Source organism: Hoplias malabaricus, chromosome 5 (assembly GCF_029633855.1).
Source record: "Hoplias malabaricus isolate fHopMal1 chromosome 5, fHopMal1.hap1, whole genome shotgun sequence".
Lineage (NCBI taxonomy): Eukaryota > Metazoa > Chordata > Actinopteri > Characiformes > Erythrinidae > Hoplias > Hoplias malabaricus.
Genome location: NC_089804.1, coordinates 17387110 through 17414876, shown reverse-complemented (window position 1 = coordinate 17414876; position 27767 = coordinate 17387110). Strand labels below are relative to the sequence as shown.

Genomic DNA, 27767 nt, shown 5'->3' with positions numbered 1-27767 from the left:
AAAAACTCCAGCAAGAGGTGGTTGTACAACAAGAAAGCCCCCCCTCCACCCCTCCCCCAGTGATCTGAGACAGGGCCTGAACTCACAACTGTCTGTCAAAATTATTTAATATTATTTGGTTGTTACCTGTAAAGAATGAAGTCATCTATAAAATCTTACTTTCCAAACACATGCCACATCCAAGAAATCACATTACAAATCAATTAACACTGAGAGCACTTCCTTAATGCATAACCCTCTGTGGTTTTAGGAATGTAAAGGAACATACCATCATGATTTATCACTTCGATGGAACTTCAGTGGAATTATGTCTTCAGTGTAGAGGGTAATATTTTTCAGTGAAGGGATCTGAGGATGTGCACACACTAGGAAACTAACTTACACTTAAACTAACAATTAATGTAATAAAAGTGAAGCGCTGGCAGACAACAGACAACAAAAGCATGACAGGATGTGAAAATTACTCCCAGGTAATTTGATCCTCTGGTGAAACATTGTCCGTCAAAGGCTAGAAGTCCAAAACAGCACAATGAGCCTCGTTCTCTTTGGAAGAATTGGATGGCCCTCCTCCTTCCCTCAACTTAAGCACAATGCCAGGAATCACAATCAAAAATAATGTCCAGATAATGTTTAGATCTCCACCAAGTGTGTTGATCGCCAGTGGTGTTGTGTTAGCAACAGTAGTTGGTTTCAGGAAATATGTTCATGCGTTAAACCTCCATAGTTGGTTGTGATTGTGTGACTGGGGACCATGTGGGGGTCAGCAATGATTAAACTGTGAAGAATAGTGTGTCGAGTTTCATGTATCTGTCAATACAACACTGTGAAACAAGTGAAATGGTTAAGTTCCGATATAGAATCAAATGGATTCAGGAATCAGAGCTCATTTTTTAAAAGGAAACAATATTAGCTTTAAAAGGAGTTGCTGCTCAATTACTCTGTGGCCCAAAAAAACAACCTACCAAAAATCAGCAATGTGTAATAGCTAGGGGTGTTGGCTGATGGATGGACACAACCTACAGCCAGTTACTCCTACCTACAATTACAATACAAAGATATTTAGAGATGTGTGATCTACTTTATACATACATGTATCTCCAATCATACAAAGACAGTAAAATAAAATTCAGTAAACAGTGAAAGAGCAGTTTGGATGCTGTCAGCGGCAGTTAGTCTAGGTAAACCATCCAGTCTGACGAGCTAATATGTGAAAAACAGACACACATCATATTTCATCATCATATATCACATCATACAAGTAGACACTGGTTATTTCATTTTTTTAAACACAGTAAAATGTATGAACCTGTCAATTCAAATATTATTAGTCACCTTTACATCGCAAAGTCTTCAGTACTGTCACTCATGTTTCAAAATATTATTTAAAATATTACAACAAAAGGCCCTACCATAAATTAAACTGTGCAAAAAATAATTTAGTCAATAAAAATTTGCCTTAGACATTTAAAGAAAATCATTTAATTATTGCCAAGAACAGTAAAAAAATCCATAAAATATGCAGTAAACATTTTGAGAAAATATCAAAACATAATATGGGTGATTATGTAAGGTGTAACAAAGCAAAGCGAATTGAGTGTAGTTGTTTAAGTAAATTTCTCCTGATATTTTTCACATAAAAAAAGCCATTTTTGGGGTATATTTATTATTCAGCACACCATTTAAATTTTTTCATTTGAGTGCATCAGTAGAGCAGACAGAGAGCCTGCCAGACAGACACTGCTGACATATAAACTGTGTTGAGGACCTGGCAACCCACTTAAATAGGGACTAAATAACCAATGCTCATTAGAGTAGCTCACAAAGTCTGTAGAGACAGAATTATTAGTGTTGGTTTAACAGCTAATTCAAATAATACCACCATCCATCTGGTGTCCCCAGGAGATTCACAGCCAGAAACCTGTGGCATTCTCACAGCACTGTGAAGCCTATTATTTTTTACAGAGGTGAGTAAGACTATGGTGTAAGCTGTATATTATGAATTTTTTCGCACCAGTGAAAGCCTATAACGGCTTAAGTGCGTCAGCCAAAAACGTAAGGTAGCGTGGGCAGTCAGGTGTTTGGAGTTCACGGCCACTGATCCACCCAGGCTGCAGGAAGCCTCGGGATTCAGGTGATGAGAATACAGATAAGACATGAAGATATAAAAGGAAATGATCCCACAGAGAGTTGATAACCTTGAGATAAATTAAAAGAGGACGAGTAGACAGAGCAGAGTGAATATCGACCTGCTGAACATCAGGGTGACAGGGGCTAACAAAGGTGTGCAGAGCAACAGCCTGTAACTGTTGAACAGTAAACTGCTCCTCTCTATTCAGTGGAGCTGACAAAGTGAATGATGAGTGTAGATACAAGAAGGTAATGTAATTGTTTGGGTTTATCTGTATATATTTTTGAATACTGCCCGTATTACCTGAAGTTAGTGAGAGGGAGAGAGAGTACATGAGAAAACTGCAAGAGGAACATTCAGATTAACCCCCCATTTCACTCTCACCCCTTCACAGCCCTAACCTCCTCTTCCTCCTGTCTGCAGTAGTTTGTGTTGGGCAGGACAGGTTGCCATGGTGACCCACACCCTCACCCCGGATGCTGTCTGGTCATGTCGGGTGACTGTGGTGAGGAGGTGATTGGCTCGGTTTCTGTGAGCGTGCTCAGACAGGAATCTCACCTACATGTACGTACACACACACACACACACACACACACACACACACACACACACACACACACACACACACACACACACACACAGCATGCGTATCTACCATCTATGAATAACACATTCAGCCAACAAAGAAAAAAGTAGCCTGCTGAAAGGCCAAGTCAAACAGTAGTCACTACTCTACAGTTTTGTAAACTGTCACAGCAAGCACAATGTCACTGGAGCTCAACATGCTTGGAGGAGAACTATCTGCCCCATTCTGTTATATTAGAGCGGAAGTGAAACACAGAACATGACTTTGCTGATCAACCACATCTGGAATTTGACTGCTGAACGATTGCTTACATTTTGAAAACAGCAAAACAGAAAGGTTTTAGCACCTTTTCCTTTAAATTAGAACGAGCCACAGCTCAGTTCAGCACGAGAGTCCAGGGGTGCCAAGCGAGGTGCAGGAACTCTGGATTTTTAGTCGTTTTGCTCTGTCCTTTTTCTTCGTTCTCATTTTCTCCATATTTAATCAGTAGTCTTATTTCTCTGCACTCGTTGTGTTTGTTTTGCTCTGTTTAACTCATCTTTGTGCTCACATATACACGGGTCCAGCCCTGTGATTGGAGAGACACAGATGAGGAAGTGGGACAATTCTAAATGGTCTGCACTCTACATAAGAAGCAACAAAAGTCTCATAACTTGTGTGTTGATCACCTCAATTTCCTAAATCCAAAAATTCATTGTTCTGTGGATCTTGGTTTGTTTTTAAGAAACAAAAAGTCAAATTGAAACTACAGAAAAACCCCTCCAGAAAACATACTTCCATAACTTGTCGACCTAGTTATGATCTGTGTAGTCAGCAGTGTTTTTCCAGCTAAATTTAAAATGATCTCTGCTAGTCTGGACATCTAAGCAGTGCAGCAGGCAGGGAATTGTGAAATAACAGTGGCTGCCGTTTCCTTCCTGTAGCAGTGGCTGAGCCACAAGCAGTGATTCAGTGGGGTGTGTATGTGTATGTATGTGTGTGTGTGTGTGTGTTGTTTATTATGTGTTTAAACTAAAACAAATGTCAGCTCCTACAGGCCCAAGACATTTCATGCTAAATTTCTATTTGTCATTTTCAGTGTAGCATTGAAGACTTGTTGACAAATAAGATCAGATAATCACAGTTCGGCAGAGCAAACACTGACTAAAACTAACACTCATAAACACTACAGAACTCCACTTAACAAAGGGGAAATACAGTACATTCATACCTTCGAGGCAAATGAAGTAACCTCTAGCATCACGCACGCATAGGTATCAAACACATTCACTAAACTGCTTTACTGTCACCCCCTAGTGGCCCTATTGTGGTTCAGCAGAGAAGGAATCAACTGCATAAATTAGTTACTCTAACAGAGCTGGAGGTTGCTCTAGCACAGTCTGAAATGGCTCCCTGTACACTATTCCTTATATTACTCACAGTATAGTGCATTACTATAGGAGATTATGTCAGAAGGGTAGTGAATAATTTTGGACAAACTATTGTTGGAGTGCCCTGAGAGTTGTCAGAGCACTGCTATAGGGTTTGATGACATTCAGCCTTAAAAACTTCAGTAATGCAGTTAGTGATGCTGGATGACTGACACCCTAAATCACCCCAAAGGGTCTCCACACAACAGAGATCCACTGCTACTGAGCCCACTGTTGGGGGGCGTTATACCCCTCTAGCCGACACTTGGCGTTAGGAATGGTGACCTTAGGCTCGTGTGTTTCATCCTCTTTTACTGGTCCATCTTTTTCTATACAGATTATACAAAGAGTGGCTGCACATTCTAAGGGTTGCCCACAAACTTTTGGACATATTGTGCATGTTGAATTAATATCATAGTCATAGTGGTCCTAATTCCACTTAGAATAATGTCTAATGATAACGTGTCCAAACTCCAGCCAGGTTCTGTACACTGTGCAAAACCAAAGTATTATTTTCTACAAAAACTACAAACAAAACAAAGAGACATCAGGCTAGCATTGAGAAGTGACAGATAATGTCCAAAATGTCACAAAACTACTGGAGTCCTAGTCCAATCCTCCTGCAGAGCCTCTCCATAATCTCTTTACGTAATGTCTAAATACAGCGCCTGGGGCCACAGGAGCAGGGAAGAGGAGGAAAGCTGCACTGACCTCCCCCATGCTCCAATCACTGAGTATTCAGAAGCATTAAATCACAAGCCCCTCAGCCCTAAACCTTTAAACTCCATCCTCAATATTCTCCTAATAATCTTAAAGCTTTGTTCCCTGTACCTCTGAATTATTTATTGATTTCTAAAATAATAATAACAATATTCTTCATTATAAAGCAATCACTATTGCTCACGCTGATCAAAGGATTACTCTGGTGATTAGTAATCCATTATTTTAAGACAAAACCCATGAACAATGATTCCCAACAAAGTCAAAATCAAGTGTTATATCTGGTTATAACATACCTTTGTGGTGTTATTTATATAGAATACACATCGTGAGTGAAATAAGCAGTCAATGTATTTCTGCTTTGAAATACAGCGTTCCAAAGACAAGCACAAATGGGTGGATTCAAACAGCCAAGGTTTATGACATCATAAACCTAAGGAACCAATAGCACTTTTGAGCTGCAGGCAAGTGGCAGAAGCATATGGGGAGACAGAGACAGGGAATAATCACATATTTATAGATCTGCGTATAACGAATGAAGGTGAAGGGGTAGAGTGACATGTTACTCCTTATGGGATTTTCTTGGAAAAAGCTTTAAAAAAAGATATTTTTCTTTTAAACTGTTGGCAGACAAAAATATAAATATTAATTATTAATGTAATCAATTAATTCATTGTCTATAAAAGACGACAAAAAAAAAGGCACAGCTTGGGACACAGCAGCTGACCGGACATAAGCTGTGAGCACTCTGAAAATGCTCTTTAAGTAAGTACGTTTGGGAAGCTCTAATAAGGACTGGCCAACTGTATAATCTCCAAGTGCTGGAGGGATTTTCTTAAATATACAAGCCTCTCTGAGAATGAGTGACACTGAGAAACGCTCATATAAACACGTAGGCCTTAATGATCTAAAAGTATTTAGGCTAAAATTTATCATAAAACAAGCAGCTGGGCTTCGAACTGCAGCGGTAGAGGGTTTGTAGGGTCAAATAAAAATTGTGTTAATGGTGTTTAAAAGCAAAGTTGCATTAGTATAGGCAGTATTAAAGTCAAACTGCAATGAAAAACGTTTGTTTCTAGTTAAAAGCAAGTACAAAAAAAAGTGTCATACAAATAAAAGTGGAAAAAAACAAAACAAAAATAAAAACACTTGTTCTGTGCCTGTGCGCATTAAACTGAGGACCTGGAGCTCCTACCAACCCAGAAACTGTAAAATAACACCACATTTTCTGGCTAAATCAGAAAAACATGGGATAAAACAAGTAACTAAGAAGAGTGAAAACACTTTAGAATAGCCCTGCCTCCTCTTCTGAGTCGTTCCAATTACAGTGAGAACGCAAAGACAAGGTTAGAGACAGGAATAAAAGTACTGATAGAATATGGAGAAAACAAGAACAGAGGAGAAAGAGAACTGAGTAAAAATGACTAAAACCCAGAGCTCGCCCCTTACTGAGTTCTCGTGTTGAACTGAGCTGTGGCTCATTCTCATTTAAAGGAAGACGCTGAAACCGGTCTTTCTGAACAGGGCCTTTTAGACAGGGTGGAGAACACTGTGGTGTAGGATCCTTGTGGGATTTTGACATAAACATGGCTCAGGCGTATCATTAATTCCCAGAACTGTGTTCACTCGTGGAAAAAGGGCAGAATATGTCCCTTTAAAATACAACACTCTTGCTTATTTGTACTTTTTATTGAATATTTTGAAACTGCTATGATGCGGGATTACGCAGACAAAAGACTGCGAGAGTGGAATACCTCTATTAACCAATAACATCACCTCATATGTTCCTGCCTCAGCTGCCACCCAAACCAATCAGCTCACAGTCAATACAAAAACTAATGCCTCATGAATTGAGAAACTTGGACAGGGATTTATATCTTCCTAATTAGCTGTTGTCAGTTTCACCTGTTAGCCAGGACCCCCACCTTCACCCACACAGCATGCCACCAACCTGGGAGGGAGAGAACAAGCTTATTCTTTCAGTGTATGCTTGGAGGAGGAAGCTAAAGGCCAATTGAGGCTTCTGTCTCGAATCTGCTTCAAGAAAAGGTCCTGACACCCACCTCGCCAGAAGCATAACTACCTGACGCAGATTGCAAAGACAAAGTCTGGTTTGCATTTGGACAAACATGCAATAAGTTAAGAAGAGATTATCTGAGGAAGTCCAGATATATGAACTTCTACACACTACAAAGACTGCCAAATGGCAGCAAATTCATGGCATTCATTTCCAAAGACATTGGCTTGGATGACACAGAATGAATTATAAGACTGAAGAACTTAAGGGACGGGAACTGGAACACAAATGGATAAAAAGTGCCAGCGTTGCATTTCTTTTTTTCATGGAAATGCATGTAAACTATGCTCTGTTCCAAATATCACCCTTCTCCCTACACAGTGCACTTCACGGATTATAAAACTCTACCACTACATTGTGTACTACAATGTGGGCAAGAAGATATTTGCCATTCAGCTGTAGTGTTTTGGCGGTGTAATTGCAGAGCAGTGCAGTTACACTAATGCTCAAACTCTCAAAATGGCTTCTATTCTAGAAGCTAGGGTTAGGTACATTTTGACAAATAAGAAACATAATGGATACGCTAATTTGGCCACATTAATTCTTGAATTGCACTTAGTTGCTTTCAAAAAACCTAATACTTGCGATGCTCACTAGTCCACATAAGCTTCCATTAAGTAATAGGCATAAAGGCCTAACATACAGAGCAAAAGTAATGAAGCACTTGTTTCCAACTTCTTAAATACTTCAGCATTTACACAGGGCAGACATGGCATTACTAACCTGACTGAGTATGAGAATGATTTAAGACACATGAATAGTTAATTAAATGGTGATTAAAAGGAGAAATAATCCATTACATTGACACTGAACCTACAAACCATTCCAAACACTTAGGTGCAAGGCTGAAACAGGCTTAGACATATTACATTACCCTCCTCGGAACAATATCCTACTTATAGTCTCCTCTTAAGAGCTTTATTTTTTTCCAGTGCTTTAGTTTTCCTTCCCTTTAATTGTATTCTCTTAGTTTTCTCAGAGCAAGAGAGGTAGATTTAGTCCGTGAGAACAGCCCTAGGTTCTCCTCCTTCTGTGCACACTTGATTTTAAGTTGAAGTGATCCTGCTAAATGAGGTTTGTGGAAACACCCGCCTTGGCGAAAAGACCCTCCCAAAATTGGGAAGCAGGGGCTTATGCAGGAGACGCTGAGGAGGGAGCATTTTTCCTTCCCACTCAGCAAGCGTCCTGTAGCAGAGGACACAGGGATTATAAGGGCTCAGTCATTTCACACCTCACTGAGCAGACAGACTAAAGCACGTCACAGTCAGACTCACAACGCTGCCCTTCCAAGACCATATAACAACACAACCCACCACATACAGAGACACAGAGAGAGAGACAGAGAGAGACAGAGAGTCAGGCTGGGAGAAAAAAAAAGAGACAGACTAATAGAGAGACACTATAGACAGGGGGTGTGAGGGAGAGAGAGGGAGGGAAAGTTAGAGAGAGCGAGAAAGATATAGAACAGGGGTGTGTGTGGAGAGAGAGAGAGAGAAAGAGTGAGAGAGACTATAGACTAGGAGTGTGTGTGTGTGTGTGAGAGAGAGAGAGAGAGAGAGTATAGACCAGGAGTGTGGGAGAGAGAGAGAGAGAGAGAGTATAGACCAGGAGTGTGGGAGAGAGAGAGAGAGAGAGAGAGAGAGAGAGAGAGAGAGAGAGAGAGAGAGAGACTAAAGACCAAGAGTGTGGGTGAGAGAGAGAGAGAGAGAGAGACTATAGAGGGGGGGAAGAGAGGAAGAGAGAGAGAGAGACTATAGACAAAGAGTGTGGGTGAGAGAAAGAGAAAGAGAGAGAGAGAGACTATAGACCAAGAGTGTGGGTGAGAGAAAGAGAAAGAGAGACTATAGAGGGGAGGAAGAGAGAGAGAGAGAGAGAGAGAGAGAGAGAGAGAGAGAGCGAGAGAGACTTTAGACCAAGAGTGTGGGAGAGAGAAAGATAAAGAGAGACTATAGAGGGGGGGAGAGAGAGAGAGAGAGAGAGAGAGAGAGAGACCAGGGGTGTGTGTGGGGGGGGGACGACAGTACGTCCAGATCACAGAGTAGGGGAGACAGGTCTATTAAAAGAGACAGACACAGGCAGAGAAAGAGGGTGAAGGAAGGGAGAAATACACTGAGACTGAACCTTCAGACACAAAGACAGAATGAGAGAGATTTGAAGAAAAACTTTGCATTTGAGAGAGAGAGAGAGAGAGAGAGAGAGAGAGAGAGAGAGAGAGAGAGAGAACACAGTAACTCATTCAGTATCTTGCTCAGTGCTGAGTGGGTGTGATGTCCAGCTCTTACCTTTGAGGCGCGCCGGCGCTCTGTGCAGTCTGGATGCTGACACACACACTCCTCCTCCTCCTGCGCAGGCTTCTCATCTAGAACAGAACAGCAAGTACCAGCGTTTACTCAGACATGTACGCACAGACAGACAGACAGACACACCTAAAATGCCTACTTTCAACAGTGTGGAAGCTAGCTATTGTGTTGCAGATGAAGTCATAAAACACATTCTGGTCTATGTATGTTCACAGTAGGGCTGTATAATAAGACAAAAAAGACAAAAAAAAAAAAAAACTCTGTATTTACATTCAATACCTCAATAAAACTATGAATACTAGCTATGGTTTCACACGATTTTTGAAGTGATGGTTAAATATAGCATCATTATTTTATAACAAAAGGACTGTGCATGTCCTGCTCTTATAATAAAGTACTGCTATAGCGGCCTGACTAAAATAGGGATTTGTGAAGGTATTTTGTATCATTTGTCAAATGTACAAACTATTTTCTGGAAACACTATACAATTACTATGCCTTTAGGACACGGAAGGGCACTGCATCTGAAATTTCTCTGGAATCATCTGGAATTAACACTTGTTTGGGCTTGGCACAGGATGTTTGAGATGTACAGTACTGTGCAACATTTTAGGCACCAGAGATTATGAAAAGGTATTTATCTGGGCAGTAAGTGTTAATTTCCTAAAAAAAAAAACAAACACACAACAAAGAACGCCCAACATTAGAATAAAACCATCATTATTCCAGTAAATGTGATATTCTGTGTGTGAATGAGTTGGTTTAACTTTTTCCAAATCTCTCCTCGTGGTAGTCCAAATTATTTGAGGATATCATCCAATACATAGTTTTACCAGTTAATAAATAATGATTTTAAATAATGTGTGCTGTTGATTTAACAAATTCATGCAATCAAGGATCTGAACAAAACATTGTTCTTCAAACTCACTCACACCTACAACTTTATAGGAAAAAAAAAAAATATATATATATATTTCATTCATTCAGTCATTCTCTGTAACCACTTATCCAGTTCAGGGTCATGGTGGGCCCGGAACCCACTCGGAATCACTGGGCGCAAGGCAGGAACATGCCCCGTAGGGCGACACACATCCACTCGCACATAAGGACACTTTTGAGTTGCCAATTCACCTACCAGCGCATGTTTTTGGACCATGTGAGAAAACCAGAGCACCCGGAGGAAACCCACACGAACACAGGGAGAACACACCAAACTCCTCATAGACAGTCACCCGGAGCGGGACTTGAACCCACAACCTACAGGTCCCTGGAGCTGTGTGACTGCGACACTACCTGCTGCACCCCATAAAAAACAATCTTATATTTCTTATTTGCTTTATATTACTATATTTTTGTATTTACTGTGATTATATATAACTTTATACAAGCACCACACTTACTGAGACTTTCTTACTTTGCTGCAAAGCACCCTTCTTTTTAGTTTTTTATGTGGTGTTGCCTGAGGTCATGAAGAAGGTCCAATGTACTGCCTTTCTGTGTCCCAACTTTGACAAGGCAAGCTCCTCACAACACCTGGATCTCTTCTACATTCTCCTCCCTAAACCCAAAATATTTCCAAACAACAGAGGTTGATTTATTCAATTTTTTTTGGGGGGGGGGGAACCAAATCTGCACCACTGTCTTTTGGTGCACTCATTTCTATCGTTATTTATCCAAACTCGCTTTGCTGAAAGCATTTTATTCACTCTTGTCCTCTCTCAATCAATACAACATCTGTGATCGGTTGGTTTTCACTGCACATGCTGTGAAATTCATGCGTGGTCTGTGTTGCTGTAAAAGAAAGTTTACATATATCCAAAATAACAGAGCTGGTGATGATGCCGATTTTCTGGGAAAATATTTATACCACACTGTACACATTCAAGTCAAGTCAAGTCATGTTTATTTATATAGCACATTTAAAAGACAGTGAATGTCAGCCAAAGTGCTGCACAATGAAATCAACTAACAAACAAAACCAGATAAAATTATAAAACATATATGTAAAAGAAACAAAACAATTTTAAAAAATCTTGTGGAAGAGATACTGATGGCAAGACAACATAAATCAAGGCAGAACAAATGGCTGAAATAATTTAAAAGGACTCAAACGCCAGAGAAACTAAATTGGACTTAAAAATCACTATTGCAGGGGATTGCTTTATGAAAAGTGGGAATTGGTTAGAGGAACGTAGGGCACGTGGGGTGCCCTACAAAGAAGATCTGAAATATATTTCTGAACCAGGCCATGGAGAACTTTAAAGACGAACAGTAACACTAAATTCAACTCTGTATTTCACTGGTAGTCAATGCAACAACACCAACACACAGGTAATTTTCTCCCTTTTCTTAGTACTTAAAAAGCCTTGCAGCTGCATTTTGGGCCAGCTGCAATTGCAACAGGCTCGAACGAGAGATCCCCAGAGAATTACAATATTTGATATGAGAGGAGATAAAAACATGAATAACTGTTTCCAGGTCTTTAAAAGACAGTATGCTCTTCAGTTTAGCTATATGTCAGAGTTGAAAGAAACTACCTTTCACAGCAGTGCTTATTTGCTTTTCAAATGTAAGATCAGTTTCAAAAATTAAATTTTACCTGGCTGTGTAAATTAGATGACAGATTCAGTTCATTGGCCATGGTTCCCCTCAAGTCGGGATTTTCAAAAATTAGCACATCTGTCTTGTCTTGGTTCAGTTTGAGAAAGCTGTAAGACATCCAGCACTCTACGTCCCGCAAGCAATCCAACATCAGTTTTAGAGAACAATTTTCTACTGATTTCAGCAGAAGATAAAGCTGTGTGTCATCTGTGTAACAATGATATGAAATATAATATTTTATAAATATGTCCCAAGATAGAGCCCTGAGGTATACCACAAGTAATAGATGCAGGAGAGGAAGAGGAAGACTGTCCCATCTTAACAGAAAAAAATTAGATTTTCAATGTAGGAGGCAAACCACTTCAATACAATATCCTGGATGCCAACATTACACAACAGGTGATCCAACAGGATGGTGTGGTCAACTGTGTCAAAAGCTGCACTTAGGTCCAGAAGAATTAAAACAACACACTTTCCTGAATCAACGGTTAAAAGTATGTCATTTAATACTTTAAGAAGAGCAGACTTGGTACTGTGATGTGCTCTAAAACCTGACTGAAATGTGTCTAGGATATTATGTTTGTTTAAAAAAGAAGAAAGCTGATGAAAGACAACATTCTGCAAGAGGTTTGGCAAGAAAGGTAGCTTAGAGATTGGTCGAAAGTTAAGGTTATTACATTTTTAACAATTAAAAAAATAAGAATTCTGAATATTAGCATATCACAAAATGTGAAATAAGGAGAGCCACAAATGACAAAAACAAGAAAGAGGTCAGTAGAGGGTACATGAAGGCCCTATGGCCAGGGTGAATAGGCTGATTGTGAGGAGGGCAAAGGGGTGGAGTGTCGGGGTGCAGTGGGCTAAGAATGGACCAGACAGAGGAAGATTAAAGAGAAAAAATAAACATGAAAAAGACAGGAAGCGTAAAAGGAAACAAAGCCTAAAAGAAAGGATGAGAACTTTCACTTGCTGCATTTGACAGACAACACCAACACAAACAAGATAACGTTAACATTAGGTCTAAAAAGTAGGTTTTATTAAGCATTGCTTCGCTATGCTTCTTTTTTATACTTAGCTAACAATCATTTTAAGCCATTCTTCACTCTACAATGTGTATCTAGCATCTGAACTCCATTCCCTCTGCCTTTTACTCTCTCCCTTGTTGAGGCCAAACAACACCAGGGAAAATACCGAACCTCTTTTCCATCTGGACTTGTGCAGATTTATAAGCTTCCATCTTATAGAAGAGTGGTTTGGAAAGACATGGGGTGGTGTGTGTGGTCAGATTTTCCCTGGCAGATTCTGCCAATCCATTATTCCCACTGGCTCATGAAATCTGTAGGGATGCCCAATCAGTTGGCATGCTGCAGCTGTAAAACATCCAAGCAGGCTGACATTGACGAGATACCCTGAATATTTTATATACAATACACACCAATGCTCTGCACTCATTTTCCATTTTATCAGCTTCACTTTTCATACAGCAGCACTTTGTATATCCTGCAGTTATAGACTAGTGCCTGCTGTTGCTCTTCATATCTTGTTAGCCCTCATTCATCCTGTTCTTCAAATGGTCAGGACCACAGCAAATAAGCAGTGCTGCTGGAGTTTTTAAACGCTGCCCACTCACTATCCCCACATCAACCTCACTGGTCCACCTTGTAGATGTAAAGTGAGAAACAGCAGACCATCTGTTGCTGCACAGTTTTGTGTCAGCCATCCTCTAGGCCTTCATCAGTGGACACAGGATTGATACTTTTGGTTGGTGGACTGAGGGGTTTAAAACCTCCAGCAGCCCTGTTGTGTCTGCTCCACATGTACCAGTGCACCGCAATTTAACACATCACCACCACGTCATTGTCACTGCAGTGCTACTCTTTGGTGTTCCAGTGGGGGTCCAGAGCATTGAAGGACACTAAACATGCCTTGGCTGATTAGCTACATTTGAGTTAAAGACAAATTAACATAATTAGGGCCAAATTCTGGCCATGAACCTGTGCAAACTAGAGATGTGTCAGTTTAAGCCTAACTGCACCAGTGCAGAGGAAGCAGGTCTGTGCATGAGGGCCTGAAGATAACCAGTAATTTCTGCTTTAGCACAGAACAGAGGATTGTAATGACAAGGTGTGAAAGGCTGACTCAGCGATTTCCATCTCTCCGGTCCTCTGCCATCTCTCTCTCTCTCTCTCTCTCTCACTCCCTCTCTCTGACAAGAATTCCTTACCTCAGCACTGCTGATTAAGCCCAAAACAAACAAATAAAACAGTGCTACTAGCACACGTACAGCTGCACGCATACACGTGACAGCAATGAGTTGGCAAACTAAAGAGTCAGAGCAGGGGACCAATGTTCTGAGCTTTTTCAAAAAAAGAAAAAATCAATTTAAAAAAAATAAATAAATAAAATAAAGGAATGAAAAAGCCAAGCCACAAAAATTGGAAATGGACACTATACAAAACCTCAGGTCCAAGACACTACAGCTTTCAGAATGAGAGTCCAGTTAGAACCTTACCAAACAGCTCCTCATGTGCCCTGTGGCGGATTTCAAGCTGAGAGCATGGTAAAGGATTCTGCCTACTGTGTCTTGCAGCAGTGGTAGGAACAGAATGGAAACCACGTTTTCGTACACAAAACTCATAAGTATTGACCCTGAGAGCTTCAGTTGATACTGAACACTGATGAGCTTCAAAATAAGCCATTTTTATTGGTCCAAAATCTCCCTGAGATTTCATGTCTATGAAGGGCAAGTTACAGGAACTCCTAATGTCCTGTGGATGCAGCCTGGATGAAGCTACTTTCATCAGAACTTACATTTTTAATATTATTAAACTGGACACAATTATTCCGCTTTTCTGCTAAACACAGATCGGAGGCCTTAACAAAACATCTGTTATATGCTTTGGTCAAAATACCACAAGGATCAAACACTACAGCAGCAGTATTCCCCTGTCCTGACCTGATCACAGTGTCTTTGGAAGAGTGAAGGCAGTGGAACAGCAAGCTTTTATACAGACACTAGAGAATATGTTTCACTAATGTATCTTTCATTATTGATCTGTGTAAAACTAAATAACAATTCCTGAAGATGAAATGAGGTGTATGACATCTAAACAAATTTAAAATCTTATTTATAACATAATAAGGTATAATTATGTAGACTAATTAAAGGTACAGAATATGTACTCTTGTGGGTAAGTAAAATATACCACCACTATGACAGTTTATCTGGCAGTGTACAATAACTACAGCTGAGGAAATGTTCATCGATAGAGAGGCATGATTCCTCCACCAAGCCTTCAGCTTTACTCTGATTCTGATGGAAGTTTATGTCAGGAAAAGGTCTCTTAAAATACAGGCAACAAACAGGTGTTGTTTGCCAGAAATGTGTTTCTTTTATGTGTATCTGTCTACATTCACCTCCCCACTACATCTAATTGGCTAGTGAGCCATTGACTAAATTACAACTTGCATTAGCGCTAAGGTCACAGTGGCCTTTAAACTGTTCATCAATACATTACAATAGCACCAAAAATCTATACTTGGAAGAAAACAACAACTGCATGCTATGTATAGCATGCTTTGGCTGTTTCTGCAAATGCTACCAAATCTGAATCCTTTGTGACGAATGGACCCAAAAAAAGGGTTATTATTACACTCAATTAATGTGTTGATTGTTTATTTGGTTTATCTGAAAATAAAAGTATTTAAACAAACAAACAAACAGCATTCAGTGAAATGTAAGGAGTACTACCCTTTTTTAAAACCTACCCTCACCCTTCCTCTTTCGACAGGATTTTTCATTACAGAGCAAAAATGCTAACATGTCACATGTTCTATGCTAAGGCTGGCTCTCTTTTTTGAAGCTGTATTGCCTGCTGTAGAGCAGAGGCACTAAGAGTGTGTTGAGGTGCCATGAATACATAAGTTGGACCTAGTAGGACACATCCCAAGAATCGTGTCTTTTCGAATGGATCCCCATAGCATTTATTTTGGAGACAAGCGAGACAAGCACACAGTGTAAATAAATACAGCAATCTTTAAGAGAAGGTGTGATTGTATTTCATGTTTAAAACAAACAAATTTTTTTTTGGAGATGGCCATTTTTAGTGTCTAGTGTTCGTCCTTAGATTTTAAAGCCGCAGCTTGTTTGAAAGTTGAGAGAGAAGCATTGGAAAGCAGAGAGATAGGTGAGTGTTACCACTGCTCCTTTGTGGTTTGGAAAATTATGTATATTCAAGTGAGTAAACTTGAATATTTAGAACCAGGGGATACCTATTTTGCAACCTCTGTCTATTTATACCTGGGAGTCTTCGGTCTACTGCGTAAAAACAGCTGCATATGTCTGGAGTTACAAATGGACTGGATATCTATCCATCATACTACAGTATAAACAATATACCAGCTTATTGATAATGAATTGTATTGCCAAATGTTTTTATAAAATGACCTTAAAAAATTCTGTGGATTAGCAGTTGTAGCCATATATATAAATCATCATTTTCAAAAGGAACATTCCATGCACCTCACATTTTTAAAAGATTATTAATCACACATATATTGCTGGGATACAGAATCTTTACAATGAAACAACTTACACATCTCGTTTAAATACAGGAAAACGAGTATGCACTTTCAGCTAACAAGGCAGTCTGGCACATTGTTTCTGTTCCATTTGAACACATCCCAGCTACTGTTAGAACAGCAGAAGTCTTCACATTATCACATTCCCTTTAAACACAGATATGCCTATAGAACTGAGAAACTGAAATCTTTAAACAAGGATAACAGAAACAATTCCATCCACAGCTGGAACTGGAATCACAAGTACAGTGAGACTTTAAGGAACTGACTGAAATTAGTCTATACAAACTGTAGATATACTCTCACACGTTACAGAACATTGGCAAAATTCCATTCAACCTAACAAAGTGAAAAGAACTGTGTATCTGGAGAAACTAATGTTGGTAGAGCCTGACCTTTGAGCCCTCAGATGGCACTGCATGTGTAACAGTTACAGATATAACCACATGAGCTAAGAAGTACCTCAGGAAACTTAAAAAAACCTGCTGCTGCAAGAAATTCAACCAGAAATAATTTCCGATGATCTGATTGACAAGGTAAAGAGTCAACATTTCAAATTCTTTTTGAGAAAAAGTAGACAAGTAGATGAGTAGACACAGACACAAACTGCATGTGCTTGACTGGTCTGCCCACAGGTCAGATCTATCTCCTATGGTGCATCACAAAGATGGATCAGACAGCGTATCTACTGAACTGTTAAACATCTGAAGACTTGTATCAAACTGCAACAATTTGTATCCTCAGTTCATAAACATTTGAAATAAAAGGAGAGGTGATGTAGGACAGTGGTAAACATGCCTCTGGCCCATATACTTTGAAGTGTGTTGCAGACATCAAATCCTGATTTTCTTTTTTAATACAAAATACAGTCAACTTGCTTAGTGAAAACACTGGAAAATTTTCTTCCTATTTTTGTCTGTTGAATTAAAGTTCAAGAGCATTAACAAATCAAAGAGTCTAGTTTTTAATTGTATTTTACAAAATCTGAGGTGATTTTGTTGCACAGTACTGTATATCTCACATACTTTTTTGGGAAATGGAACTGCCATTGCCATTACGTAACAGGAATGTTTAAAGATCCCAGTGGTGGCTAATCTTAAAGACATAGGCCTCCTAAGACGATTGCATAACATGACCTCAGGCTGTGACATATTTCTCCTTGCTGTTACAAGCAGTAAGAGCAGAGCAAATCATGTTCCCCCATTAGTACAACCGACACTCATTTCAGTCTGGGAATTCGAGGGAGCCCTTGAAAAACTGAGCATTGTGTGCTTTGTGCTAGGGCGCAGCAGGAGCAAGCATGGGTCTCGCTAAGTGAGCATGGGCTGAGAGCTCTTTTCAGTAGCAGCTTAGCCTTAATCACAGACAAAGTGAACAACCTGACATCAAAGATGTGTTGCAGCATTCCTCTCGGGCTGAAGCGTCCCAAAGGTACAAGGAGGAATTTTGAGCACAACAAGCGAGCCAGATGACTTACAGTACGGCAATCTCAAATGACTGTAGTGCAGATGTTTCCAGTCCTCTGTTCTCCATAGTGAGAATCAAATGGCCTGAAAACTACAAGGCATAGACAACTGATTCATTTCCCAGCTGCAATCCCTAATGAAATTTTCATTTGAGGTTAGATATCAATTAAAGCTTGATGCCTCATCTTACTGACAGAAAGGATGATAGTTTCCACTGTAAAAAAGACAGGAATTTTTTTTTTTTGACAGTCCAAATATTATAAAGTTGATGTGCAATTTTATTTAGTCTGTACGCCACTATGGCAGCACAGCACAAGTCCCAGAAGAGAAATATATGTAGTGTGATATCCTTTGGCACAGTGCTATGAAACTGGAAGCCAAATCATTCATAAAAGTGGCAATTATTTAAGACAGCTATCTATGAAGTTAATTTAGGGACATAAGCTTTGTTCATTTTGAAAAAAATATACCTGAAACTTAAAGTTCAAATCTTTAGACTAAACTTTATAAAATAAAAACAATGGATTCAAAATTAAAATAAGCATAGAAAGATGTATATTTTTAGTTTAAATAGGATTTTGAAATGAAGCTGGAATTATTTTGCATAAATCATTTATTTTCACTTTCATGTGTATTTTGATATTTGAAATCTTATATTTATATCAGCTGCAGATTTAATGTTTTCAGGTTCAGATATTATTTCGTTTAAGTCTTTTTCCCAGTTACAGATTATTTTCAATTTCAGATTCTTTTATTCATTTTTGGATCTTTGTATTTTAGGTTCAGACTTTTGGCCCTGATCTGGCATGGGAGGCAGGACATCAGTTCAGAGGGGCGTGTCATTTTGTATGACAGCATAACAAAGAAGGCGGATGACCTTGCTCAGTGTAGTTCCTCAGTCAACTATGAGAAATATCACTGAACACTCATGCTATACACAATATTCAGGGTAAAACATTGACTTTAGTGACACAGTTCTGTATAGTGAGTTTTTTAGACAACATTCGGCAAGAGTGATAAACTCTTATGTAGTACCGTGGCCATGCTTTAGCTTCCCAGTTCTTTGCAGGTGATGGCATCTGCTTCATCAGGACATGCTTCAGCGTGCAGGTAACAAGTCTGAATAAATAGCTCCTTATTCCCCAGCTTCTTAGTCTAATGTCCTGTGCTGTATATTAAACTGGTTCTGTTTCTGTGTGTTTTTCATTTACATTTTATTTACATGCGCCTTTTGTAGTGTTAAAACACAGAAAGCAGCTGCAGTACCATTTAATGTGGAACGGGAAATCTGATTAAGGAGCTGGGAAAAATAAGTTGACTTCATCATTGTTAACATTTCTTATCTGAGCGCTAGAGCCAGCAGCTTGTCCTGATGAAGCGAATGCCATTGCCAGCAAAGTGCTTGTGGGAAACTTAAGTGTGGCTGGAGAACTACATTCAGGCAGAGTTTATCATTCTTATACAGCAATTGGTGCCGAATGTTGTCTAAAAGAGCTCAGTGTTCAGGAATCTGTCACTAAAATTAATATTTTATATTAATTATTGTGCATAGCTTGTTCAGTGATATTCCTCATGGTCAACACTGAGGGAGTTCCTCTGCCTTTGCTGTTATGCTGCCATTATGCCACGCCCCTCTCAGATGATGTCCCCCTTCCCATGCCAGACCAGGGCCAAAAGCCTGTAACTGAAATGCAAGGAACCGAAAATGAAAGAAAATAAATGATCTGAAAGCAAACAAAAAAATAATATCTGAATCTGAAAACATAAAATATGCAACTGAAAGATACAAGAATATTTTCAAATATCAAAATATACATGTTTTTAATCAATGTATTTGTGCTATTTACATGCCCAGGAAATAAGATAATGAACATGATGTGAAAAGTGGGATATAAAAGTGCAGGCCAAGTGCACTGAATTTATTTCCTGGAATCAATTTCTTTCATAAATTAGGCTATAAATATTGAGTATGCCTGTAATTAGAAACCCAGTCTGGCTGGAGCTGGTGCAGTTGTTTCCAACTGTCTCAACTATACTGACAGTGAAAGGAAAAATCCATAATTTACATAGTTAATGTTTCATACCGCCATTCCAAATGCAGAGTGTGCTTTTTCTAAACAGTTTATGGAATATTTCCTGTGCTAAGGGAGAATACGCTTGAACGGCAAAGTCTTGTTTCAAATAATGTGAACACAACTGAAAAAAGATGTTCAGTGTTTCCATACTACCATAGCAGGAGATATTCCTAAATAACACAAATTCAAATCCAGGCAAACAACTCCCACGAGACAGCGCCCTTACCACATCCGAGTCCTTCAAGAGAAATTGAATCCAGCCTTACCATTAAGATCATGGATGACATCCAAAGAGGAGGACCAGGAGTAGCGCTCTGCCCCCAGCTCCATTACAGAGGAGGGGAGGGTCTCCAGCTCATAGGCCCCCCGCTTCTTCCAGTAAAGGAACATAGCAGACGATGATGCTCTGCTGAGCTACAAAACAATTGCTGCAGTTTCTAAAGCCGCAGTTGATGATTTCATCGAGTGTTTAACTATTAAAGTCTTGATTCAGTGGACACGTATTCCCTTAAACCACTACACGCTGAACCTTTAGGATCAAACAATACAAAGGCCATCTTTGTTCCAAATGAATAGTCTCTTCAAGCCACTAAAAGAGTCAAAGGAAAACCATTCCCTATAAATCAGGCACCTGCACAGTTACCTCATCTTTGTCAATTAAACTTATGCTTTGAACAAGATCCACGGCATGCAAGGTCTCCCCAAGCCAAAACCTGAAGCATGTTCTGCATCCAAAAAAAGCCTGGCACTGATTTCGTAGAAGCTAAACTGCATATTTAACAATAACTTTTTAAACACTGAATGCACGACTGGTTCCAGCATCGGCTTCGAATTCCATCTAAAACCAAAAGTACAAATCCCTAAACAGAGCAAACACAGACAAAGTCGCCACAGGAAAACTGAAATGAGCAATCAGTTCCAAGCCATCTTCTCGCCCATCAATATACTAGCCTCTTCTTTGGGGGCCCATGGCAGTATAGCAGGGGTGCTGAAGCTCGAAGTTTGCTGCAGTCAAGTATGACTGGTGTCATAGCCAGTGTAGTGTCCCACGGCAGAAGGAGCTGGCCAATAGAAGGCATACGACCTACGCACGCAGACAAATGTTGCATTCACACAACATAAAATGCATGCTGGGAGCAACAGCCTGAGTCAATGGCTTTCAATATAGGTGACACAAAGAACTCTTGTACCCCCTCCTACACAGACATTGAACTTTCTCCATGATTTGCACAAACTATAAAAGCCTGACATTTTTCCTGCATTCATAAGACTCTGGCACCCTCTGCTTGGTGATGGATTTATGCCTTATAAATTCACTGTGACCGTGCTAATGTGTTCAGCTATTTTTGCGGAGGGACAATGCCGGCAAAGGACCAGCACAGTGCACTGATAAGATGAACTAGCTGCCCTGCAAGAAAAACACTTTTGGATGAAGGGAGTAGAATTAGAATGACATCATATCCACTTCTCTCTGAGATAGCTTTGTTTGGGTTAAGATACTAACACAAGGCTGGGTACTGAATTTCCAAATGCTGTAGAAAAAGAAGGGAGCAAAGTTGTATTGTAGCAGAAGACGCCTCTGCAGTAACTTTTTCTCCAAAGTAGAGGCTGATTCATTGTCATCCCGCTGCTAGAGTGGGGGAAGAATCACTGTGAGAACACACTGTGCTGGTCTAAATAGGGAGGGAGAGTGTCGCACGGCAACTCAGATGTCCAATTTTGGGATAAGAAATTAGAGGGTATAACAGGAGTTGCTTTGCTGCTTGCAGCTCGGCTTTGACAGACATGTGGTAGTAATCTGGAGCAGCTTTGAGCGTACAGCTTTCTTTAAATGAAGATCCTGGTCATACAGCTCCATACATAGGCCCAACACAGGTCGATTTCCATTCTCTTCTGAGGGGAAGCAAAAGTTCTGTATTTTCCCTTAGCAATGTGCAAGTGAAGAGTCACTCAGAGCCACACTAGTGTACCTTTCAATATAATTTAAGAAAAAAAAAAGTGCTTCATTTTGGATGGTAGTATGTTTACATGTCTCAGACTGGAAATAATTATGATTTGAGAGCTATTTCTCCAGCACTGTAGTCCATGTTATGAAATCTCTCACACATTCCCATCTCTGTTTACAGAGGCCTTCAGCAGAACCCCAGATTATCGGGTGCCTGGAAGGACAACAGGTCTGAGATCAATTTTCCTTTTCCAAAGTCCCAAAGCTGATTAGTGGAGTAAATTTTGTGAAACTAATGTTGATATTGTAGAACAGCAGTGCTTTCTATAGTAGAATGGGACAGGATTTGTTTTACCTGTGGACATGGTGGCGAAGTATTTAATACCAGAATATCTCAGTAGTTTTAATAGACAATTAGTTTTTGCACACAATAGCAGTCGTTTTATGAATGTGTATCTGATTGAGTTAACATTAAATGGTTTATAACGTCAGGTATATTAATTGTGTGAAGGATTAGTAAAGACCTTTGCCATATCCTAGCCCAAAATGTGTTATAAAGGCCTAGAAAATATGGTCATAGAGGGATGGACATTTTGGTGGGAGGACTGTTCTCAGACAGTCTAAAAACTCCAGTAGTACTGCTGTGTCTGATCCACACTGTGGATTAAAATTACAATACAAAACTACAACATCCAAGCTCCCCAATTAAAAGTAATCCCGTCCGAACAGGGCTTAAGGCAGCCTAAATATATCTGTACATACTATGTCTAAAATGTCTTTAACTGCAGGTGTAGCTTGTATTATCACTAGAGAAATCATTGCTCAGTAAATAGGGATGCTCTGGAGGAGCCTGAGAACACCACATCTAGGGTTTAATGCTTTGTCCTGTGAAAAGGTGTTCTCCAAAGGGATAGAGCCAAAATAGATTTATCTACATCTCTGACAGAATGGCAATGTTTATTCATTCATTGTCCATAACCGCTTTTCCAGTTCAGGGTCATGGTGGGTCACGGAGCGTACCCGAAATCACTGGTTGTAAAGTGGGAACACACCCTGGAGGGGGCACCAGTCCTTCGCAGGGTGACACACACTCTCACATTCACACCTAAGGACACTTTTGAGCAGCCAAGCCACCTACCAACGTGTGTTATTAGACTGTGGGAGGAAACCGGAGCACCCAGAGGAATCCCACATGGACACAGGGATCCAAATTCTTCACAGACAGTCACGCCGAACGGGACTCGAACCCACAACCCTGGAGCTGACAGTGAAACTACTTGTTGTGCCACACACTGCAATGATTAGCAGTGAATAATTTACAGATTTGTGAAACACATTTAGAAAAGGTTACTGAAACAGCTCCAGACAGAACAATGACACCAGGCAATGAAGACAGTTGCCCTAACTATACATTAAATGGCAACTAAGATTCACTCCAACATACAGGGTAAGCTACTAGGGACCACCACAGGTGCTGGTTAACTTTTTTTTTTTTCATTTCAAATTAAAGGCAATATCCTAATAGATGGTGCTTTCAATTCCCCTTTGTTTTACTTGACAGAGCTTCAGTCAATGAAGTACAACAAAATCTTCACTTCTGCACAAGACCCCTAGTCTACGTAGTACCACGAACGCCAGAGGAATGTATTACAACCAAATGATGATGTTCACGCAAGCTAGAAGATCACATAACTACCATGGATTTTTCTTTCCCAGTTTTGAATCCTTTAAATGTTAACTCTGAGGATTAAATTACGGGGTGGGGGGGGGGGGGGGTATTCAGGCGATGAAAAGCTGGCAGCAGACAGGTTTTCTTTCTGTGCATGCGAGCTGATATTAGACAGCTCACCCTGCAAAGACATGCCCATTACAGGAGGCCTGCGATGTTCCTAAACAGTCATAAGTTGGGTGTGGGCCTCAACCAGGGCTAAAGAAGGCCTAGAACGGCAGTCTCTAGAAGGTGTCATGGCACAACCTCTAAGCAATGGCTCCTTTCATCATCTCACCATTGCGTGGCACAGGGGCTAGCCTGAGTGCAACCTGAGAGGGTGTGGGCCTTTCCACAAAAAAAAAAAAAAAAAGTGATGACTGTTTGTGAAGTGAAGAGCATTTAAGGGAAGATCCTCTTATTGGAGACAGAGCTGAATCAAGAAGAGTGTCAATTATCTCTTCTTGCCTGCAAAGCAAGGCTGAGTGAGATGGTGGTGTTATTATGATCATGGTAAACATCAAAACAAGCATTTGTGAACACATCAGTGATGTCCCAAATATTTAAAGAACACTGATCCACCAGATGCATGCAAAAAAAGGAGATAAAAGGAGAGGGCCTGGAGTTTGCAGTGTCCATGTACTGATGCACAGACCTAAAATATTATAAAAAATACATATTTTTGGAATGTTTAACTTAATAAATTGAAATGCACTGTATTTTCTAATATATCTATGATATCTCATAACATACATAAAATAATGTTTTTCCCCCACTTTCGGCTGCACTCAATCTGCACAGGCAACTTGGCACAGACATGTGCCAACCTCCATCAGCTGGTTGACCGATACAGGGACATCACCCCAAACTCCACACACAGAGAGTGATCAGAGGAGAAGACTGCACCCTGGACCCCTAGGCTCTGGAACTGTACGACTTTGTCATCACTGATGCACCACCATGCTACTGTATTAAATAAATAACAATAGATATACTAAAGTTGCTAAAATGCATTAAAGAAATAAGAAAAAGAACATTTCTGCTTCCAGATCCATGCTGCACATAACAAGCTGCCAAAGAAAGACTTGATTTGTTGCACTTGGGTGATGGCCAGTGTAACAGCCAGCACTGATTCACAGGCGAGGGACTGTGAGTGGGAATTTAAGCAACACTAGGGAGTATTTTTACCTTAAAATTACAGCTTCAAAATCATTGGGATGCTTCACAGACCTGTAATAGTGAGAACAGAGGCTCTGTCGTTGCTAATCTGGACCCAGCACTGCAGAAACTGCACTATGTAACTTCTGAAGGAGGCTAGGAAACCACCCCTCCCCACTGATTTCAAGACAGTGCTGTAAAAGATGGAGGGGGAGCCAAAGAGCAAACATACCAACTCTTACCTGTTTTACCTGTGTTTCTTTAATGGTGGGGTCACTGGCTCAGGTTTAATTTGCTTATTTGTTGGGTTTAGAAGAATTAGACCAAAGCTACACTATGAAACATTTTTAAATAAACATAAAGACGTGCAGTTACATAATCTGGAGTATTACAGATCAGCCATGTTGTTAAAATGACCCTAATGTTCCTATATTTTGTGTGCTTCACTCCCAATTTTCATATAGCTGCATTTGGTAGTTCTCCAGGCCCAGTTCAAATATAAATCAAACGTGCAGGTTAAAAGCACAATTAACAAAAATCAAGTCTCAAAAACTCTTCTACTGTAACAAAGCACTCAGTTTGACATGCCTATGAATAAAAACCATAAGGACAGTGGAAGACAGTCGGCAAGCAAGGCTGCTTAGTCTGTTAAAATGATTTAATATGGTCTAGTTTAGCTTCTCAATGGCGCCTGCCAAAATTTCCCAATGGCTTCTCTGGTCTAGCCATTCAAGAAGGCATGGCTAGGGTTAAATAATAGCCTATATATCATTACACATTACAGCTGGGACCTGGCTGAAGGAACTCGAATAGCCCCCTCAGGCCACAACAGCAGTGCACCATCTGTCATAGCAAGAGACTGTGGATGCAAGTTCACTGCCTTTAAAAACTGCTAATCTCCCTCACTCAAATAAGACTAATAGCTCCACATCTACTTTAACTAGGGGCAGGACCTGAAGACGGAAGACTACGCTTACAGAACAGTCTGAAAGCTGGCTGTCTGCAACATGTGGAAAGAGTGATGGGGTGGGGGAGATGATGGGAAAGAGAGGACAGACAGAGAGAGGAATGGGCTACAGCTGTATCCGTGTGTTCATGATACTGACTTCAGTGCCTGTGTTTGTGTGGTTTAGATTTGAAAAGCACAGACACAGTGTAACCATGCAATCTACCAAGCACAGCCCTCAGTCCGCTACACTTAAGTTATTCGCCATAACTGAACAAATTTTGTCCTGGGCATGCCAAAACCACAAAACAGAGTGCAGACTGTGGGTAGATTTTTAATACTGGAAAATATTCCAGTACTCCAGGCAGGTTCTATAAAACAACCTTTTCCAATGATGAAGTTCCTTAATGTATTACAAAAATACCACCTGCTTTCTATCAGACTGTCAGTGCGATGCTCTGAATAATAAGTCAAAACTCATTCCGATACACACAAGCGCCTAAGCATCTAAAGTATGAATCACATAAATAACATTCATGAATAACAGGGTCATGTTATTTTTTACTGTAAAGAGTGGTTGCAACTATACTAAACACACTAGAGAAAACCACATCGGGGGGCCTAATTAATACCCACTGACATTGCAGATAATGAGATTACTTTAGCTAAAGGATTTCAAGATTGTTAGGGTGGGAGATTACTGCAAGAGAAGCCAACTGTTCAAAGATTTGGCTTTGAAAAGAAGGCACAGGATGAATTCAAGTGCAAATACTTGGGCACAACAGTTAGGCCTGTGGATCAAAACAGCTATAATAGATATATGCAAAGGTATTGATTATTTATCGTCCCACTAACAGCTGTAAGAACCAGAGTGTGAAACGTACGATCTGAAAGAAAATTTACCAACCACATCATACTCCTTTATTTCTGAAAATGTGGGATCCTTTAAAGAACCATATCACAGTGGGAGTGGTTAAACCAGTGAGGTACAGTAAGTGGTAAATTTACAGACCATGACAAATTACAGACTAATTAAAAAGTGCTAGTGTTCATACCACAAGAAGTATTTCAGGCAGTGAGCCCACAAGTTAGACTCGACCACATATTATCAGAATAATGTGACAGTTATTTTTAGATATTTTTAGTCAGTACTGAAAGATAGGGAATCTTTGAATACACTAAAAGTATTAAACTGTCATCTCAGTCCCCAGTAACCGTACTCGAAAAGTATATAAAGCAGAAAAGTACTGCATTATAATCATATATAGTGCATGTTTAAATTTGACCCCCTTATATTTATTAGACAAGAGAAGGAACATTAAAAGAACACTATGTAAAATTTTCATCTTAAAATTACAGATCAAATCACTGAGATGATCCAGCGACCTGTAATAGGCAGAATAGAGCCTCTGACATTGCACTACGTAACTTTCAGAGGAGGGTAGAAAACACTAGGGAGAGCCCCAGGAACAAAAATAAATATGAATAAATAAATAAATACATATCTAGCATTCTTAATAGATAATAGATTTTAAGAACTCTCCTATAACATTATCATTTCAGTGATATTAAGTTTTCCATTGATGCTAAAAACATATGTTAATTTAGCTATGCCAGCAAAATGCGGTAAATCATCTGGAGCTTCTAGGTGAGAGATTGAGACTCTGTGGCCTAGAACAGTAAGACCAAGCTCCAACCCTCCATGAACTGTTGGCAAGTCAAGTTCTTCAGTTCATTGTTACTAAATATAAACCTAAATGTCGGACCCGACAGCCAGTTCTGCATGCTAGCATGCTAATCTTATCACAGTTGTCGCAAGTTATCTTTGTGTAACGGAGATGTCTGCTTAACTAGTGCTCAGCAAAAGCATAGAATGTTATTGCCTTTCAAATGTATAAAAAGTAACAGGAATATCAGCCCCATGTCACTTATCTATCTTTAAAACAACCAACATGAGGTGAAGCAGGCCATTAAGTGCGAGACAGATTAAGCAAAGGAGCTAAACTATGTGGGGTTTTCAAAGAGGAAGGGGATTCAACATTAAGTATTTAGCGCAGAACTAGGTTT

At 39.9% G+C, this 27767-nt stretch overlaps 1 protein-coding gene across 2 annotated transcripts in view; it reads right to left on the bottom strand.

Annotated features, from left to right (window-relative positions):
* The window catches only part of plekhg5b (pleckstrin homology domain containing, family G (with RhoGef domain) member 5b), an 85217-nt gene that overhangs the window by 55594 nt on the left and 1856 nt on the right, over positions 1-27767 (bottom strand). For both annotated transcript variants that reach the window (XM_066670248.1, XM_066670250.1), the window contains exon 3: positions 9203-9279. In XM_066670248.1, coding sequence (XP_066526345.1) covers positions 9203-9279 — 77 coding nt within the window. The remainder of the gene's footprint in view (positions 1-9202; positions 9280-27767) is intronic.